Source organism: Brassica oleracea, chromosome C6 (assembly GCF_000695525.1).
Source record: "Brassica oleracea var. oleracea cultivar TO1000 chromosome C6, BOL, whole genome shotgun sequence".
NCBI lineage: Eukaryota > Viridiplantae > Streptophyta > Magnoliopsida > Brassicales > Brassicaceae > Brassica > Brassica oleracea.
This window is the reverse complement of record NC_027753.1, coordinates 395,735-415,812: the sequence shown is the minus strand read 5'-3', so window position 1 is coordinate 415,812 and position 20,078 is coordinate 395,735. Positions and strand designations below refer to the sequence as shown.

Sequence of the window (20,078 nt, the reverse complement as noted above, 5' to 3'; positions counted from 1 at the left end):
GCACTCCAACCATCTTCTACAGACGTCCAAGCATCTTCATCAACTCCTCTGATGATGTGTTGCATCCTCACCTTCCAGTGACCGAAGTTGGTACTGTCAAGCATAATAAGCTTGTGAGTGTGTAGGAGTTCTTTCATGGTGTCCATGAAATCCGCAGGATCTCAACCTGTAAGTAGTACTTGATACCACAGAGGCTTCCTGCTCTGATACCAATTGTTGGGATTGTTAAACCCATGTCCAACTCTATATTATCTGATTAGTACGATATTGTCCACTTTGGGCCTTAGAGGCAAGCCCGCATGGATTTACTTTTGGTTTCCTTCCCAAAAGGCCTCGTACTAATTAGAGTTAGACATCTCTTTATATATTAGACACTTCTTGTCTAAACTTCCAATGTGGGACTTGGATTGACATCTCTCATTTTGATGCTTTCTTCTCACCATCAGTCCACTGATCTTTAGGTTTTGGACCGACAGTCTTATCTTCCATGATGACAGTAGGCGCACTCCAACCATCTTCTACAGACGTCCAAGCATCTTCATCAACTCCTCTGATGATGTGTTGCATCCTCACCTTCCAGTGACCGAAGTTGGTACTGTCAAGCATAATAAGCTTGTGAGTGTGTAGGAGTTCTTTCATGGTGTCCATGAAATCCGCAGGATCTCAACCTGTAAGTAGTACTTGATACCACAGAGGCTTCCTGCTCTGATACCAAATGAAAGTTCAGAGACACCCAAATTATAACTCACACACAAGAGATTTCAAGAACACTTTCTTGTAAATTAGAAACCTTTTAAACAATCCCCTAGATCTGTTTAATCTGATTTATGCTCAGTCACACACGACTAGCGACAGACCAGTTTCTAATCTCTAAATCACAGAGACCCAAGCTAAACACTTGTTACTTGATCTTTGTAGCCGACAAGAACAAACCTCTTGTTCTAGCTTTTTCTCTCTTAATGCTTAACCTAAAACTCTCTTAGATTATCTCATTAAGTACACACGAAAAAGAGAATATTTTATTTCCTAAAATCTTGCAAACTAGAAGATCTTCTTTGCTTCACGTCCAAGCAATATCTTCTATTTCCATAAGTTTGTGACACGTACCACTCGTAACAAACTCGCCATACTGTGTTACACAATCACCGCACTGTGTAACACACTCTTAGCTCAGCTCGAACACGCGCACAATCTTGAGCTTACAGTCATAGACTCAGATACCAATTTGAAAGAAAAGAAATACTCTCCTCCTTTTCCTAGTGCATTACAGTGCAATTAATTTTATTTGTTTCGAGGATGTAACTTCCCAAATACATATTGTTCTTTTTGTCTAAGATTACCGTCAGGCGTATAATATCAGGCAAATGGGCCTGCAACAATGGACAAGCGTGCATTTCTCCAGACTACATCCTGACGACAAAAGAATATGCTCCAAAAGTGGTAAGCTTAAGAACTTAAGATACATCCTTGATGCACTTGTGTGTTTAAACTCTCTCTTTTCTCTTCTTCCCAAGATTGATGCCCTGAAGCAAGAATTGGAGGCATTTTAGGGAGTCCAAAGATATGTCACTTATTGTAAACTTGAATCACTTTGATCGCCTGTCTAAAATGTTAGAGGAGAAGGAAGTTTCGGATAAAATCATCTATGGAGGTCAAAAGAACAGAGATAACCTTGTATGAATATGAGATGTAGTTGGAGTTTAGTTTCAAGAGAATGAAGAACATGAAGAACATGAGAGAGAGATATGGAGATATAGATATTTAAGAGAGAGGAGAGAATAATTTTCTTAACATATAATTTCTGGTTACAATACATATTTAAACTAATCTAGATTTGGACAAAAAGAAATAATAAATAAAGACAGCATGCATGCTTCTTGAGTAAAGAGAGAAGGAACAACTTCCAAAAACATTGTCTTTAATGGTCGAATGGATAAGTTACCGTGGATGGACTGATGTGGAAATGTCTTACTGTGAATGATAAGCTGTGGATGGGTTTCTGTGGATCTGCGTGACAAAACTCCTTGTCATTTATTTCTACATGTCAACACTCCCCCTCAAGCTTGACCATAGGAACTGGTTAAGCTTGGAAACCATCAAGCATTCCCTCATTAAAACCTTAGCTAGGAAAAACCACTTGGGATAAAAACCAAGCCAAGGAAAAAGAGTAGAACACTTCATGGCAAGAGGATCACACTACAGGAAATGTGGATATTAATAGCATCAGAGGATAGCGTTTATAAGAGTTCTACTATTGTATACCATCGCTGGCTTTTGTAATAGCGTTTAAACGCTATGTTTCTTATCGCTGGAAAAATAAAAGTTTTAGCTGCGTTAAGTTACTTAGTGGAGGCGCCTTACCATTGCATATCCAAATTTAATAGCTATCGTAAATGAAATTTTTTTTTTTTTAGTCTTTGACCCGACAAAAAATACCTAATACTCCTCGATTCCTCTCTCTTTCTTCACTTCTTTCTTTGACTCGAAATCAAGAATCCAGAGAGTTCTTAGACTCGAAACCCTTCGTTCGTCATTGTTTCTCAGAAAATCCAGAGATTGCTCTTGAATCGAACCTTCATAGGTATGATCTTATTCAGTCGTAGCTTCTTTGTTTTATCTCATCGATATATATGAATCATTTGATTTTGATTATGGGTTTGTATTTTTGGTTTGTGTGAACATTCATGTGAAAGTTTGTGACTTTGGGTATTGATTTTGATTTTAGGTTTTGATTCTTAGTTTGTGTGAACATCTTTGTCGAAGTTTGTGATGTTCGGTTTCGATTTTGATTTTGGGTTTTGATTTTGATTCATGTGTGAACATTCATGTGAAAGTTTGTAATTTTGGATATTGATATTGATTTTGTGTTTCGATTCTTAGTTTATGTGAACATGCATGTCGAATTTTGTGATGTTCGGTTTCAATTTTGATTTTGATTTTGGGTTTTGATTTTACTTTGATTAATATGTTCTTTGTTTATCAGTTTGAGAAATGGCAAAGACGAGAGGAAGAGGACGAGTTGGTGGTTCTCGTCGGAGTAGACGTAATAAAGGCCTGGAGGTAGAAGATATAACTCCGCAAGTTTCTTCTGCGACAACACTAAAAGTGAAGAAAAGAGCAGCAAAGAAAGTGGCTTCTCCAAAAAAGAAATTTAGTTCTAACGCCAACAAGAAGAAGTAGTAGAATCAAGAGTTTGGCTGCTCAAGCTGATGAGGTAGAAGATGTAACATCGCGACATGATGAGGTAGAAGATGTAACACCGGAAGATGGTGGTGTTGTGGAAGAAGATAAGGGTAATGACAATGAGGCTGTTCAGGCTGAGAAGACAATGTCTGAAGGTGATAAAGAAGATCCTGAGGTAGAGGATGATGAAGAAGCTTGTTTGACTGGACAAGAACAGAAAGAGGATGAAGAAGAAGCTCACAATATGGTAGAAGATGGAGTTCTCAATGAGAAAGAGAACAAAGAAGAAGCTCTCAATATGGAAGAAGATGGAGTTAGCAATGCTCAAGATGATGAGATTCCTTATACTGAAGGAGTTCAGCTACCAGGGGATGAAGTGAAAGAAAAAAAATAAAAGAGGACCAACAAATATGCGTAGAGTGGCTGAAAATCCTAATGAAAAGGTTGCGGTCACATTCACTGACTTTGGTGATCATATTGGACCTGGTACAATAACACTATCGTCTTTTCTTGGTCCTCTTGTGAGGGAACATGTTCCGGTAACACTTTCTGATTGGAGACTACTTGATGCAGCGACTAAAGCAACAATGTGGGAAGAAATTCAGGTAACACTATCGTATATATATTTTTTGTTGAACCGCAAGATGAAATTATAAACATGTTTGACATTTGCTTATTGTGATGCATGGGAGGTTTAACTTGCAAGAAGAGTGACAGAAAGCTGTTATTTTCAAGCAGCTGGCAAATTTGTGGAGGGCTGGGAAGTCAAGGCTAGTGTCACAAGTACGTGCTGCAAAGACTACTGCTGAAAGAATAGATTTAAAACCCAGCAACATCCCATCCATTCAAGTGTGGAACTGTTGGGTTAAGAGCAAGACTACCACAACTTTCACGGTTAGTTATCTACAACTAAGTAACTTTCTTGTTTATAGGTCATGTCTTATAGATTTAATCACACTCATATTTATATTGTAGGAAATAAGTAACAAGTACAGAGAGATTAGAAAAAATCAGATTCCTCACACCACCAGCCGCAAAGGAAAGCTTCGTTTAGCTGAAGATATGGTAAAAAAATAGTCAAACATCTATATACTGTACATCTTGTAAGATTAAAATGGTATTGAGATATGTCTGTTTTTTTATGTAGAAAAAAGAGAGTAAAGAGCCAAGTAAGGTGACAAGGAGTAAGGTATGGCCTGCGGGACACACTCATGCTGATGGTAGACCTGTGAATAGAGATGGCAATCATGGATCTGGACCGCGGGCTTGGCCCATAAAGGACTGTCGCGGTACGGTATTGGGATGAGGTTTTTTAGGCCCGCAAATTTGCGGGCCTCGCGGGATGGGTCTTTGCGGGACTGGGTCTTTTGCGGGATGGGCCGAAACGGGTCATGCGGAATTACATGGACCCGCATTTTTTCTACATTTCTTATTTTACCTGAAATAATGAGAAGAAGAGTGAGAAGATGCTGTAAGCAAGATTTTGGGAAGAGACAAACCTGGACGAGTTAGGGGGTTTGGTAGAGGGATTACGGCTACTAAGCTAGCATTTCTGCAATTAAGAGACGCAAAGATTTCAGAAATGAAAAGTGAGATTGAAGAGTTAAAGGGCATGGTCCGAGACTTAGCTGGAAAGAAGGTAATCCTTTTCATTACATTTGGTCAGTTGGTCTTAAGAAATTTACGATTTCCTTTTCCTTCTCTCAGAAAAGTAATGGTGATGCTAAAACATCTGAGACTAGTAGTGGATTCAAAGAAGGAGTGACAGTACAAATACTGGATTGGATTGAATCAGAAGATGTTGTTGTCGGTGAAGGAGAATTCTGCTCTGCTGAACTGAAGTACAAAATTGGTCGTATACCAATTGCTCCTAATGCAGTGGCTCTCGTTGTTAAGTGTGCACTAAGCTCAGAAGCTTCTCTCTGGAGGCCTACAACAGATGTTTTAACTCTTGAGGAAGCTGAAGGATACAAAATAGCTTGGCCAATGGATAAAGTGATTTTGGATAGGGATCCAATCTTTTTTGAAGATGTATCCATGGTAAGGTTTTCTAATCTTGTTTTCTTTCTACAATAACAGATGTGTTATCTCTAATCTTTAGCTTCTTACATTTTAGCAAACCAAGGAAGGTGAATCTCGAAGATGCAAAATATATGATTTGACCAATGAAGAGGACGAAGTTATTGCTGAAGGTCTCGTGTGCTCAGCTAAATCCAAAGATATGGTCAACAATATACCAATAGGTCCCAATGTTGTTAGTATTAAAGTTCTGAAGGTGTTCAATGATAAGGTATATTTGGGGAGGCCAACCGATGATATGTTTTTGATTGGTGATGCAAATAACGAGAAAATCTAATGGCCAGTCCTAAAGGTTGAAGTCATGGCAACTACCGTTACAGATGCAACACCTACTAAATCTGCAGCCAAGAAAATAGCATCACCTTCGAAATTAGCCAAGAAAAAAGCAGTGGTATGTAATTGAAATGAAGTTATTTTATTTGTTTGTCTGTTGTTGATGTTGGATCTTTCATTGATGTTGGAAATTTGCTTCTATTATCTGCGTTGAGTTGTAGAGTCCATGCAGCACTAGTTCGACCAAAAGTCGAAGGCAGAAGTGTATTTTCTTAGATTGCAACAACTTTGGACGTAAGGTAGCTGAAGGAAGAGTAGCTTCGATGGATCCGAATGAGTGGTGCCACTTTGTACCCCTAGGTCCAAATGCAAGCAACTTTTGGGTTGAAGTGGCTAAGATTGGTAATGCAAAGGTCTGGAGGCCAAATTGAAAGATTGAATCATATCTGATGCAATAGTTTCAGTTGTGGCATGGCCAAATGAAAAACTCAAGTTCGTGTGAAAAAAATGTCTAAGTTTTTGTAATTCTAGTTAAGACTTATAGTCCATATAGTCCAAAACAATGTACTATATTATCGGTTATGTATTTCTAGTTTAAACTTTATGTTAAGCTTCTGTAATAAAATGTCTTATTATGTAATACACTGTAAAATTTTAAGTCCAAAAGTTTAGCCAAAGTTAAACCCTAAAATTCGAAAATTATATCCGTAAACCCCTAAAATTAAAACTCTACACCCCAAAGTTCAACCCTAAACCCTAAAGTTAAACCCTAAACCCGAAATTCTTCAATCCTAAACCATGTACACATAACTAAGTCTTAGTGTAATTAGTCTTTCTAACTAAGTCTTAGATATGATATTGTGATCTTTTAAAACTCACTTGTTAATTTAAAAAAAAAAATCATATAAGAATTTGTGATAGAAGACTTTGTACATACAACTTAGTCTTAGTGTTTATGAACATATAAGTTAGATTGTTGTGATAGTACTTCTTAATATTTGTTTTTAATTTAATTTTTTTTTATTTATAAGAAATAATATTTGAAAACTTGAAATACTGATATTGAACTTTTTAAAAATTAATTTTAAATTTTTTTGCTTAATAACCTATTTTATATGGTAATTTTCCGATTTTAAACGAAATCTAAATTTTGAACCAATGAGAAGTAACTTCCAAGATTGCAGACGTGACCAATCATACACCAATGGATGTGTCTCGCCAACTTCGATCTGAGCCGTTCTTCTTCTGAGCCAATGAGGAATAACCTCTAATATTGCAGACAGATTATCAAAGCCGTTCATCATTTAGAGTCTGATTTCATCAGAGCCGTTCATCGTTTAGAGTCTAATTTCATCAGAACACTTCTTGTCGTTAGGGTTAGAATAAATTTCTGGACAAATCGTGTTTTGTCTCGCGAGCAACGAATCGTGATTTGACCAACGAATCTCGCCGATTGAAAGGAAGCAAATGGATAAAACGTGGATTTGGCTGCCAAGTTATAAACTATAATCTCTCGAGCTCACTTGTATTCACCGATTAAAAGAGAGCTAACTTCTTTTGTCTGATTTTTGTAGGAATAGTCACGAGTACTCAGAAGGAGAAACTAATTTCGTGAATTGGTCAGCAAGAAGATTGGAAAATCTGTATGAAATGTTATGCCCTTGTAGATACTGCCGCAATCTAAGCCATCAGTTAGTAGATAAAATAATGGAGCATCTGGTGATTAGGGGTATGGATAAGAAGTATAAGAGTTCTTGTTGGAGTATTCATGGTGAAAAAAAGATTCTGAAGAAGACAGTGGTCTTTAATATGAAACAGAGGCATTTGATTTGTTTAAGACAACATTCTCTATGGAAGAAGGTGGTCCAAATCAGACGAATGACAATGGGGTACAGGCAAATGATCATGATGAAGCACCAGAGGAAACTGAATTTAGGACAAAGTTAAGAGACGCTCAAACTCCATTGTACTCGGATTGTATCAAACACACGAAGGTTTCAGCAACCAGTGGGACTTTACAGATTCAAGGTTAAAAGTAGTGTGTCGGAGAACTACTTTGATCAGCTGTTGGTTTTACTTAAGGATATGCTACCTGAAGACAATGTTCTTCCCAAGAGTTTATCTGCAATCAAGAAATTTCTGAAGATATTTGGGTTCGGCTACGACAATATTCATGCTTGCAAGAATGATTGTATACGATATAGGAAGGAGTATGAGAAGCTAGAAAGCTGTCCAAGATGCAAGGTTTCAAGATGAGAAAAGGATAAGCACAATAATGAGATAAAGGTTGGGATTCCGGCAAAGGTCCTTAAAATATTTTCCAATCAAGGACAGATTTAGGAGGATGTTTAGATCAAAAAGGATGGCTGAAGATCTGTGTTGGCACCATACCAATGCCACTGAAGATGGTACAATGCGATACCCCGTTGATTCTATCTCTTGGGCACAGGTGAATGATAAATGGCCATACTTTGCTGCTGAACCAAGGAATCTTCGACTTGAGATTTCTACAGATGGGATGAACCCTTTATCCATGCAAAACACCAATCACATCACATGGCCAGTGTTGTTAGTGAACTATAACATGCCTCCAACTATGTGTATGAAGGCTGAGAATATAATGTTGACTTTGTTGATCCCTGGTCCACCAGCTCCCGGTAATAACATAGATATTTACCTAGAACCACGGATAGACAATTTAAAAGATTTGTGGGAGGAGGGTATTGAAGTGTATGACTCATTTGCGAAGGAGAATTTCAAACTTAGAGCCTTGCTGCTTTGGAGTATCAGTGACTATCCAGCCTTAGGAACATTGTCTGGATGTAAAATGAAGGGGAAACAAGCCTGCAATGTATGTGGAAAGGATACACCTTCTAGGTAGCTTAAGTTTAGCCGCAAGTTTGTCTACATGGGAAATAGAAAGAGACTACCGCCTGGCCATCGTTATAGATATAAAAAAGGTTGGTTTGACAACACTATGGAGGAAGGGATTGCGAATAGGATACAGATTGGCGCTGAGATATATGAGACACTACAAGCTTTTAGGAATGATTTTGGAAGACCTCTAAATAAGGAAAAAAGAGAGGAAAAGACCAGAGTTGGAAGATGATGAGATGGTTCAAGAAGAAGAGTGTGAAGAATCAAATGATCTATTGCGGTGGAAGAAGAGATCAATATTCTTTGAACTACCATACTGGAAGGTAAAGTAGAGTAATTGAACTATATTATCTGATTGTTGTACACGAATATGCCTAACATTTTCTTGTTTAATGTGTTAGGATATGCCTGTTCGTCACAATATTGATGTTATGCACGTAGAAAAGAATGTGTCGGATGCTATATTGTCTATCTTGATGCAAAGTGCCAAGTCAAAAGATGGGTTGAAAGCAAGAAAAGACTTAGAAGATATTGGAATCAGAAATAACTTGCACACAGAGGTGAGGGGAAAGAAAACATACTTACCTCCAGCTGCTTATTGGTTATCCAAAAAAGAGAAGACCATTTTCTGCCAAAGGTTAGCTAAGTTTAGAGGTCCTGATGGTTATTGTGGTAATATTGCGAATGGTGTTTCAGTTAACCCTCCGAATATTGGTAGTTTAAAGTTGCATGATCATCATGTGCTAGTACAAAACTTGTTACCGGCTGCATTAAGAGGGTTGTTACATAGGGGTCCTAGGATGGCCGTAAATAGATTATGCAGTTACTTCAACAGGTTGTGTCAGCGCATCATTGACCCGGAGAAACTTATGTCAATGAAGACAGAGTTTGTGGAAACAATGTGTCAACTGGAGCGCTTCTTCCCTCTATCCCTTTTTTATATCATGTTCTACCTTCCAATACATCTATCAAAAGAGGCACGTGTGGGAGGACCAGTACACTTCCGCTGGATGTATCCCTTTGAAAGTTTTGATGTTCTCATTTGCTTCAATATATTTACTTCTTGCAATGATGTTTGACTAATATTCATATTTCTTGACTGAGTTATAGGTACATGAAAACACTAAAGGCTTTTGTTAAGAATCATGCAAGGCCAGAAGCATGTATGGCTGAGGGGTATTTAGTTGGAGTATGCGTTGCATTCTGTTTAGAGTTCCTTAAAGATTCAGTACCAGTTCAAGAAGCAGTATATCGTAATGAAGATATTGAGGCTGACAGAATTGTGGTTGAAGGCCGACCTCTGCAGACGGGTATAGAGGTTACCCTTTCAAATAAAGATAGAGACATTGCACATCGCTATGTGCTAATGAACATGGCATCTTTGGATCCCTTTGTTGAGTAAGTTATCCTTTATGTTTCATCTACTTTTAATTATAATTTCATTTTCATATGTTGTTGTTTAATGTAAAAATCATGATGCATTTGGAAGAGTTACAAACTATTGATGCTCGATGTGCTAGAAATGAAACTTTGTTGTGAAAAAACCATACTGAGCACTTTGCACAATGGCTTAAGAAAAAGGTTACCAACTCCATCTTCTTTTCTTGATTACAAATTTTATGACTGGTTAGCTTGAATTTCGATGACTGGTTAGCTTGTAGCTTGATAAACATGTACAGATTTTAGCATTTTGCTGACTGGTTAGCTTGTAGCTTGAAACATATACAAATTTGAGCATTTTGCTGACTGGTTAGCTTGTAGCTTGATGATTGGTTTTCGTGGTACATATTGTTAGCTTCATAATCGTGTTTTGATCCCTTTGTAAGTTCCTCAGCTTGATGATCATGTTCTGATTTTCTGCAGCAGATTCATTCAGACTCAACAAATAGTCATTCTAAGGAGATAAGGTGGTTGGCATTTGGACCAAGAAATGTTGCTTTAGCACATAAAAGATTCATCATTAATGGGCAACGGTTTCATACAGATGCGGTCAAGCGGAAGACACAAAACAGTGGAGTAACTTATGAAGCATTTAGCATGTGTAGATCAAGTACTAGAGATATGAGACAAGTCGCTGATATGCTTACATATTATGGAGTGATAAAGGAGATTTTACTTACGGACTATCACATGTTCAAAGTGCCGCTGTTTAGATGCAACTGGGCCAACACAGGGAATGGTGTGAAGGATGAAGATGGCTTCACTCTTGTTAACCTTCATATGAACCAAGCAGCTTATTTGAAAGATTCATGCATTCTACCTTCTCAAACGAGACAGGTTTTCTACTCTATGGAAGATGATAATTCAAATTGGTATGTTGTTATGAGAATGCCACCTAGAAGTTATCATGAGTTGGAAACAGAAGGGGATTTAGGTGGTGCACCTTTGCATGTCCAAGAAGTCGATGATCTAGGTGATGAAGCTTCTAATGATGATAGTGTTTATGTTAGGGATGATTGTGAAGGTTTATTAGTGGTAGATTGATAGTTTTTATGTTTGTGTTGTGGTTTGTATGAACAAGAAAATTTGTTATATGGGTTTTTGAATAATTAAATATTTAATGGATTTTTTTATATTTTAATTGTTTTTAATTACAAATATTTGAAATAAATATTAGATTTAAAAAAAATCAATTCGTAATTATTATTAATTAAATTTTGGATAATTTAAAAACTAATAAGTTTTAATAAGATTTGTACAACGCTATTATAAATATTAACTATTGCATAAACAATAACGCTATTGTTGTATAATTAACTATAGCATAAACGAAAACCGCTATTAAAAGTGTCAGACCTATTATAACGGGCGATGTTAGAGCGGCTAAGGATGCGCTATTATACAAAACTCATAGCGTTTTTCGTCTGCTATTACTACCCTTATTTCCTGTAGTGTCAATGATATGTGAGGTCTATGAGTCCAAGTTTGGAATGGATGAACTCACAGACTTTGGTGTTGGCTGTCTTTGTGAAGATGTCAGCCAGTTGATCTTCACTTCTTGTGTAACAAGGTAGAATAATCTTCTGTTCCACAGCTTGTCTCACCTTATGACAATCTTCCTCAATGTCTTTAGTCTTTTAATGGAAAATTGAGTTGCTGGCAATATGTATACCAGCTTGATTATCACAGTGCTTAGTGATTGGTGTTGATGTCTCTATGCCCAAATCTCTCAGCATGTTTCTGATCCAAATGATTTCATTTTAAAGCTTCCTTATCGCTCTATACTCTGCTTCAGCACTTGAACATGATACCACATTTTGTTTCTTGCTCTTCCAAGTAACTAAGTTGCCTCCAATGAAGGTGCAGTAGCCTGTTGTGGATCTCCTATCCACCCTATCACCAGCCAAATCTGCATCACAGTATCCCACAATCTTTGTGCTCTTGTTGCATCTCATCCATACATCTTGGCCAGGAGCTTACCTTAGGTATCTCATGATCCTCTCCACCATATTCAAATGGTGAACCTTGGGAGATTGCATATGTTGGCTGACTTGGTTTACGGCAAAGTAGATGTCTGGTCTTGTAATGGTTAGATAGATCAGATTTCTAACCATTCTTCTATAGAGCTTGAAGTCTCCAAATGGTGTATCCTCAAACTCCCCTCACACAAGACTTTGTACCCTTCTTCAAGTGATGTTTTGGCTACTCTTCTTCCAAGTTCTCCTGCCTCATTTAACAGATCAAGTGTGTACTTTCTTTGAGTTAAGAAAAGGCCCTCATTAGAGCGGCATATTTTTATCCCTAGAAAGTACTCTAGCTCATCCAAATCTTTAATATCAAACGTAGACTTAAGAAAAGCTTTGGTTGAGGTGATACCTTCCTTGTCACTTCCTGTGATGATGATATCATCAACATTGATCAGAATCACCACAATTCCTTGTTTGTTTATGAGGGTGAAGAGAGTATAATTAGCTTCTGATTTCACAAACCCTCGCCCATTGAGAGTTGTGCTTAATTTGTGATACCAAGCTCTTGGCGACTACTTTAATCCATAGATTGCTTTCTATAATCTAAAGACATTCCCTGGTTTAACAAAGTCTTCCATACCAGGAGGTGACCTCATGTAAACCTCATCCTCCAATTCTCTCTGGAGAAAAGCATTCTTAACATCCATATGGCCATAAATCTCACTCCAAGTTGACTGCCAAGGAAAGTAGAATCCTTATGGTGTGGAGTTTAGCTACTGGTGCAAAGGTATCCAGATAATCTTCTCCATAGACTTGAATATATCCTCTTGCAACTAGTCTTGTCTTCTTTCATTCTGGTTTCCCATTAGATAGGTACTTGATGGTGAAGAAAAGGTGACTTGTTACTGTTTTCTTTCCTTTGGGAAGCTCAGTTTCATACCAAGTATCATTCTTGATCATGGCATTGATTTCATCTCCAACTGAATATCTCCAATCATCTAGTTTCATTGCCTCTTCATAAGTCTTTGGAATGTACTCTTGATCCAGATTGTTGATAAAGACTAAATGCTCTTGAGGGTAACTCGCCAAAGAACATGTTGCTTGGATAGGATGAGCCACTGTATTGCTGTTGAAGTATACTTTTGTGTCGACCCACTTGGATGGCTTCTTCACTTTAGTGCTTCTTCTCAAATGTTGAATCTGTTACTCTTCTATCACTGCATCTTCCTGACCTTGTTCTCCACTACATTGATCTTCACTAGACTGATCAGATTTAGCTCCATCTTAATCTTGTGTTGCGACTGAATCATCTTCTTGTTGTTCTTGTTGTTGTGATTCAGGTTCATTGCCCCCTTCAGGATCAGGATAGACTGTTTATACACTTGGTGCAGCTTCATCAACAACAGGAGGGGTTGGAGAAGTTCTTGGAACTCTACTGGTCTGAGGCTAGCTAATGCCTAAGCTTTCCAGAATAATTATCAAGTTGTTTGTCCTATCTGAAGGCCCTTGTGAGAGATCTTGAAGGCTTTCCCAACTCTTCTCATCATAGTACCCTTTTGATTCCAAAAACTTCACATCTCTTGAGACAAGAACCCTTCTTGACTCTGGATCATAGCACTTATATCCCTTATGAGTTGGAGAGTAACCAATGAACATAGCCTTTGAGCTTTTAGCATCAAGCTTGTTCATCTGCTCCCCTGGTATCAACACAAAACAGAGGCACCCAAATACACGCAAGTGGTCCAAAGATGATTTGGTCTTGTTTAGGACCTCGAATGGAGACATGTCGTTGAAGACTTTAGTTGGAGTCCTAATGATCAGATAAGTAGCAAACATCACAACATCACTCCAGAATTGTTTTTAGAACATTGGTGTGGAACATCATTGATCTTGCTACCTCCATCAAGTGTATGTTCTTCCTCTCAGCAACTCCATTCTGTTGAGGAGTGTAAAGACAACTTGTATGGTGAGTAATCCCATGTTGAGCAAGATATTGCTTGAATGCCTGACTTTTATACTCTCCACCATTATCAGACCTTAGAATTTTCATCTTGGCATTGAAATGGTTGCAGATATGGGTCTGTAAATTCTTGAAAGCATCCAACACCCTGTCCTTATACTGAATCAGTGCCACCCAAGTGTATTTGGACTTCTCATCAATGAAGGTGTCAAAATATTTGTGGTTCTCTCTGGACACACATGGAGAAGTTCATACATTAGAGTGAACAAAGTCAAAACATTTTTTATAGATGATGCTAGACTATGGGAAGACTGTTCTAGAATGCTTCCCCAATATGTAAGCTTCACAATCATCATTCTTGAAGACTGCACCTGAAAGCATCAGGTTTAGGGCTCTGGTATGAGGATACCCCAGCCTAGCATGCCATAATGTGCTATCAACCCCGCTTGAGGTACTGGCCAAACAGTGAGAAGTAGATGGTCCAGCCACACCTGTCTTCTGAATATGATAGAGATCGTTGTGAATGTGCCCTTTTCCAATCACCTGGCCTGTCTTTAAGTCTTGAAATTCAACCTCATCTTGTCTGAAGACAACCTGACAACTAAGATCAACTGTAGCCTTCCTCACTGATAGCAGATTTGATGTAAACTGAGGCATATACAAGGCAGTTGATTCCCTATCAAACAACCTAAGGTTCCCTATCCCTTCTTTCTTAACCTTATCACCGTTTTCTATAAGAACATTCCTTGAGGCAGGCTAGACATCACTAATCAAGTTCCTATCACTAATCATGTGATGGCTTGCTCTTGACGCCATAATGATAGGTTTAGAGTCAAGAGAGTGTGTATCAGCATTCTTGGATGAGATAAAGGCCTTGATAAAGGAATGTAGGTTACTCATGGTCGCTGGAACATCAGTGTTGGCTGCACTATCAGTACTTCTCCACGTTCCTCTTTCATTTGAACCACCAATGACAGATGAATACATGGTTTTCCTTGAATTGATGGATGCTAAAACACCTTGATTACATTCCTGACAAGATTCAAATCACTTCTTCATCGCATATTGCGATTCTTATGTTGTTTATTAGCCTTCTTGTACTTTGGAACCAACACCATGATTGAGTTCTTTTGACCAGTGGACAATAGACTATTCCTACTGGTTTTGAGATAGACTGGACTTTGATGAATCATTTCCGGATATGGCTGAAGCTTTTTTGAGTTCAAGAGAATAAGGTATACTCCTCTACCTTGGGAAAGAAATATATTTATGGAATCTTTTGTGAGGTTCAGGAGCTTAGAGCTCTGATGCGGTCATCAAATCAGCAGCTGAACCTGAGGTCAAGCCATCATCTTATTCAACCAGCCTATGTATGTGCACTGAAAATGCCATATCTTCCTAACCCGGAGAGATTCCACCATGAAATAAATTTTCATGGATTCTACACTCAAGTAGAGTACCAGCCCAATTGGAATACGCCCAAAATTTATCTTTACCAGAAAGATATGAATTTTTCAAACAGGAGGTTTTCCAACTTGTCCATTTGCGAGGTTCCGAGTTTAGAGCTGTTTCAAACCCAATAAAGAAACTTTACGATCCAAACCAAAGCATGGACTTCAAGATGGATCTCATATATTTCCAGCAAGCCAAGAATGGGGAGAAAAGTCCACGGAAATATGGAGTTATGGCGCAATTACGTAAACCGGTCAACCCAGTTCTTCAATTGTCTAATTTAGAGTCTCACCGGTTCCATCTTAGTCTAACCAAACAGTGGCGACCAGGAGAGGTTTCTAAGCATTTTAGAAGTATATCCAGTGATTCAGGAGGAGTTGAAGAGTTCTTACCATGCACCAAAGCCCACATGATCAGGAGGATCTATTTATAGCTCTTTTCTCAATTCATTTCTGGACGTGATCAGCACCTTCAAAGCAGTAAAAAAGATTCCAAAGAAGCTCAGATATCCCTTAAAACCATACAGGTTCAAGATTATTCAAGCTCACCCTTTGCAAGCTAAATCCCCACAATCACTCCAACGGCTAGTTTCCGATTTTGTGTCTTTGGAGATTTGTTTTCTTTCTTTTTACTTTATGAACGTTTTGTTTAGATCTTTCTGAGCATTATATAAGCTCTCCTATTCCTTCATTTGTAGGCACCCTCGATCTTAAGAATTCATAAAAGTTTGTTTTGTTTTTATCTAAGTTTATCTTTGAATAAAATCGATTGTCTTTAGGATTCAAAGAGTGATTCTTTGCTGTCCTATTGATTCGTGGTTCATAGGTTCATTGAGAGATTCAGGAGCCTTGAAGATCACAGATTGAGAGAGTCAATCAACACCCACGGATTGAGAGAATCAATCAACTATCCATCACCATCTCCACCACTGATCATCAATCTTCTATCCATCAACCATTCCATCCCTCTATCCTTTTTATTTCTTTTATTATCTTATCATTCATAAACTCATTGTTCTTCCTTTGTTTCAGGTTATCTTGAACGTGAAAGGACAGTATTTCATCCATCAACCACCTTCATCTCTACCGATTTCTCAACCATCACCATATCATCGACCATCTCACCATCCTAGCTTCTGGGGCTGTATCAATCTCTGATACCATGTAAGAATATGAGATGTAGTAGGAGTTTAGTTTCAGGAGAATGAAGAATAGGAGAGAGAGAGAGAGAGAGATGGAGATATAGATATTTAAGAGAGAGAGAAGGAGAGAATAATTACCTTAACATATAATTTCTGGTTACAACACATATTTAAACTAATGTAGATTTGGACAAAAAGAAATAATAAATAAAGACAACATGCATGTTTCTTGAGTAAAGAGACAAGGAACAACTTCCAAAGTTATTGTCTTTAATGGTCGAATCGATAAGTTGCCATGGATGGATTGATGTGGAAATGTCTTGCTGTGAATGATAACCTGTGGATGGGTTTCTGTGGATCTTCGTGACAAAACTGCTTGTCATTTATTTCTTCATGTTAACAAACATGTGAGTTCCTCTCATCATTTCTCCCTTATGCTAATCTTTTTGTCTCATCAATCAGGAAAATTTCTCCAACAATCTTGCTTGACGTGCCATTAGATTCTTTGATCATGAGTGAAGAAATATTTGGCCCTCTCCTGCCAATCCTCACGGTACTTGCCATTCAATACAGACTCTGCTTCATCAATTTGGATTTGATGTGTGACATACCTTGGCAGATTATGCTTCGAAAGGCATATCTAATGATCACATTTGTTCTGCACAGCTCAACAACCTGAAAGAGTGTTTTCACGTGATTCATTCTCGACCCAAGCCACTTGCTGCGTATTTGTTTACCAAAGACCACAAGCTGAAAGAGAGATTTGCCAAGACAGTTTCTGCTGGAAGCATAGTAGTTAACGACACAGCTGTTCATGTAAGATAACACTAGTCATATATATATATATATATATATATATATCTCACTTATAAGCAGTTTTATCATATTACTATTTAAAGCTTTATCATCATCTGAATATATTTGATATGTCCAGTTTACACTTCCCACATTGCCATTCGGAGGAGTCGGTGAAAGTGGAATTGGTTCTTACCATGGTAAATTCTCATTTGATGCATTCAGTCACAAGAAATCTGTTCTCTTCAAAAGCTTTTTAGGTGATTCAGCCATCAGGTATCCACCATACTCTAGAAAAAAGTTAGACTGTTAAAGGCTCTTGTCAACAGCATATCTAGTGGACACATTCAAAGTCCTTTTAGGTTTATCTTAAAAGGATCGATGATGACAATGAGTTATAGATATATGTATTTGGTTGTTAAAGATACATGTATGTTGATGAATAAACCATTTGAGATTATATAGTCTAGAGGAAAGCTCACTTTCTTCGGATATGAACTTAGGTTGTTAAAGATATATATGTATGCTGATGAATAAGAGGTTTGAGAATTGATTATGGAAATCTGATTTTTCTTCATTTAAACTTTATTTTTACAAAAAAAAAAATTGAAGAGTCTTTGGATTCTTAATCTATAATTAACCATGTCCTAAAAGCTCCCTTAGAAAAGAAAGAAAAATAAATAAGATAGAAAGAACCAGGATCAAGAATCATTCTGAAGAATGCTCTGAATCTCTGCTCTTTGAGAATCTGTAAGCTGTTCCGGGAACTTAGCCCGAAACCGAACTCTCAAATCTCCTCTCGTCTTCCCTTTATCTTTTGGTTTTGGCATCCCTTTGCCATGAATGACTGTAACATATCCGGGGTGAATAACATCTTCAATCTTCAAACTCATGTTGTCGCCATCAGGTAAAGCGACACAGAGCTCAAACCCCGTCAAAGCTTCGAGAAGAGAGACTTCCACCGCCATTTCTAGGTCGTCACCTTTTCTTTTAAACACCTCGTGCTCTTTCTCAACTATCATGAATGTCAAATCAGCCGGTACACAACTCCCCATTGCTTCGTTTCCTTTTCCTTCGAATGTCACTTTGGTTCCTCCTTTCCATCCTGGTTTCACTTTTATTTCCACCGTCTCTTCCTCCTCGCTCAGTTGCCTTCACAACAACATTAAAGCTGAGTTACTCTTCTTGTTCCAAAAGACTCGTACATACCCAAAAACAAAAAACAGAAACAAACCCTGAGGTTGTAGTCACATCTCTCTTGATCTTGATCTTCTTAGTGCATCCGTTGCATAGCTCCTCGAGCGTGCAGCTTAGTTTCTTCTCTGTTGGTTGAGGTTTAGCCACTTTTTCGGATGAGGTCGAGTACAATATTGGGTTTGCAAAGCTCCTAGGCGATGTGGTCGTGGATCTCCTAAGTGTACGCATAAAACCAGCTGAATCCGTCCTGTTGCTGCTGCTTTTGCTCATCCCTATACATGATGAACCCTGCCTGACCGCGGCTGTGTTGTGGCTATAACTTCTTGATAAAGATAATGGCTTCTTGTGTCCCACGCTGTTGAGTCTATTGTAGCTACGAACCTTGCAAAGACTCACACCTTCCACCTTAGTAACCTTGGCTTCCTGAGAAAATATCTACCATATATATGTTAATAATAGGAATCCATAAACTTATTGCATCATCTACCCATACTTTGAACAAGTTGTGTCTTGTAATATCATTACCTGGAAATTGAAGGCGTTTGGCTGGTTAGTGACGTTGGATTTGTGATCTTCGTGGCGTTTGGATTCGGTGTGTAGCTTTCGTTCGTGTTTATGATTAGGCTTCTCACGCGGCAAAACGCTTGAGATTGATCGGCAAATTTTGAAGATATCACGGAGGAGGAAGCTTCGTTTCTTGGTCGAAGGCTGAGCGACCCCTTGTGTTGTCGCCATTCACGGCGAAAGAGAGGAGAGAGAAAAATAGACGTTTTGTTTTATTTGTTGGCGACAGACAGTGTAAATATTCTGTGTAACTGTCTTTTTCCAGAATTTCCTTTTTTAAACAAAAAAAAGTTATTTTGACTTCGACGGAAACAGGTACGAAAAACAGAGATAAGAAACGCGTATCTGATTAGCTAAAATTACTAATTAGCTAAATTACCATAGAAACGCGTATCTGATTAGAAGATGATTCGTTCTTTCTGTTTCATTATGACTCGTTGATGTCGTCATACTTATCCTCAGATCATGTTTATCCCATAAAACCCTTAATGGATTTCTTAAAAATATTTTTTTTTTCTGAATTAAAAAAAAAAAAAAAAATTAAAAAATACGCCAATCGCGGGTTGCCACGTGTCAGTAGGATCCGCGAACAGTCCAAAACCCCAACAATAGTCGTTCCTTAACATGGTTTTTTTGTTACCGATTTTTTGTGTTTTGGTGGGATCCACCACTATTTTTTGGGTAAAAACCCTTCTAAAAAAACCCGGATGCACATGACCTAATACGACTATCCAAGATATAATAACAAGTTAACTTTTAATAAACGTACTAGCCTTTACGCGGTTTTCACTTCAGTTTGATTCTTTAGGTGTTTTAGATATAAGAATTATTCAGGTTATTTATAAAATTCAGTTTGGTTCCAATTCAATTATTTTGGTTTTCGATTCGGTTATGACAATAATGGTAAGAACTAGCTAGTATCTCATAAAATTCCAATTCCAATTTGGTTCTCTCAGTTTAAGTATTTTCGGTTAATTTTGAATAGTTTAGATAAAAACAAACAGATTTTTCCAGTTTTTTGATTAAATTTCGAATAATTATGATAAGTTTAAATATTTCCAATAAAAACTATTTGAGTTATTTGATTATTTCAGGTAGTTTGAATAATTATAAATAATTTGGATAAAAACATTAGGGTTTTTTTTTTGGG

At 37.7% G+C, this 20,078-nt stretch overlaps 4 protein-coding genes and 1 long non-coding RNA gene across 7 annotated transcripts; 4 read left to right on the top strand and 1 right to left on the bottom strand.

Annotated features, from left to right (window-relative positions):
- Positions 1–3,876: 3,876 nt before the first annotated feature.
- On the top strand, positions 3,877–4,560 carry LOC106297070. Its single transcript, XR_001261383.1, has 3 exons — positions 3,877–4,077; positions 4,159–4,248; positions 4,331–4,560. It is a non-coding gene; the product is annotated as an uncharacterized LOC106297070 (long non-coding RNA).
- Positions 4,561–4,589: 29 nt separating this feature from the next.
- Positions 4,590–6,033, top strand: LOC106297066. Its single transcript, XM_013733352.1, has 4 exons — positions 4,590–4,822; positions 4,891–5,223; positions 5,300–5,653; positions 5,757–6,033. Exons 1-3 carry the CDS (start codon positions 4,766–4,768, stop codon positions 5,537–5,539), a joined length of 630 nt encoding a protein of 209 aa, XP_013588806.1. The 5' UTR covers positions 4,590–4,765; the 3' UTR covers positions 5,540–5,653; positions 5,757–6,033.
- Positions 6,034–7,897: 1,864 nt separating this feature from the next.
- On the top strand, positions 7,898–9,814 carry LOC106297136. Its single transcript, XM_013733419.1, has 4 exons — positions 7,898–8,412; positions 8,609–8,735; positions 8,814–9,298; positions 9,523–9,814. The coding sequence occupies exons 1-4, from the start codon at positions 7,898–7,900 to the stop codon at positions 9,812–9,814; spliced, it is 1,419 nt and encodes a 472-aa protein (XP_013588873.1).
- A 5,886-nt stretch (positions 9,815–15,700) lies between these two features.
- LOC106297068 (aldehyde dehydrogenase family 3 member H1-like) lies at positions 15,701–17,507 on the top strand. Of its 2 annotated transcripts, XM_013733353.1 has the most exons (5): positions 15,701–15,757; positions 16,057–16,394; positions 16,835–16,925; positions 17,039–17,188; positions 17,307–17,507. In XM_013733353.1, coding segments are annotated over exons 2-5 (417 nt in total). In that variant the 5' UTR covers positions 15,701–15,757; positions 16,057–16,392; the 3' UTR covers positions 17,481–17,507. The 2 variants fall into 2 exon arrangements, 1 of the variants encoding a protein (XP_013588807.1); XR_001261381.1 differs by lacking the exons at positions 15,701–15,757; positions 16,057–16,394 and having other exon boundaries at positions 16,655–16,925; positions 16,992–17,188.
- Positions 17,508–17,716: 209 nt separating this feature from the next.
- LOC106298466 (protein psi1-like) lies at positions 17,717–19,190 on the bottom strand. 2 transcript variants are annotated; one of them, XM_013734603.1, is made up of 3 exons: positions 18,890–19,190; positions 18,402–18,799; positions 17,717–18,319 (listed from the first exon to the last, which is right to left on the bottom strand). In XM_013734603.1, exons 1-3 carry the CDS (start codon positions 19,097–19,099, stop codon positions 17,869–17,871), a joined length of 1,059 nt encoding a protein of 352 aa, XP_013590057.1. In that variant the 5' UTR covers positions 19,100–19,190; the 3' UTR covers positions 17,717–17,868. The 2 variants fall into 2 exon arrangements, with proteins under 2 accessions (XP_013590057.1, XP_013590058.1); XM_013734604.1 differs by having other exon boundaries at positions 18,402–18,787; positions 18,890–19,189.
- Positions 19,191–20,078: the final 888 nt, after the last annotated feature.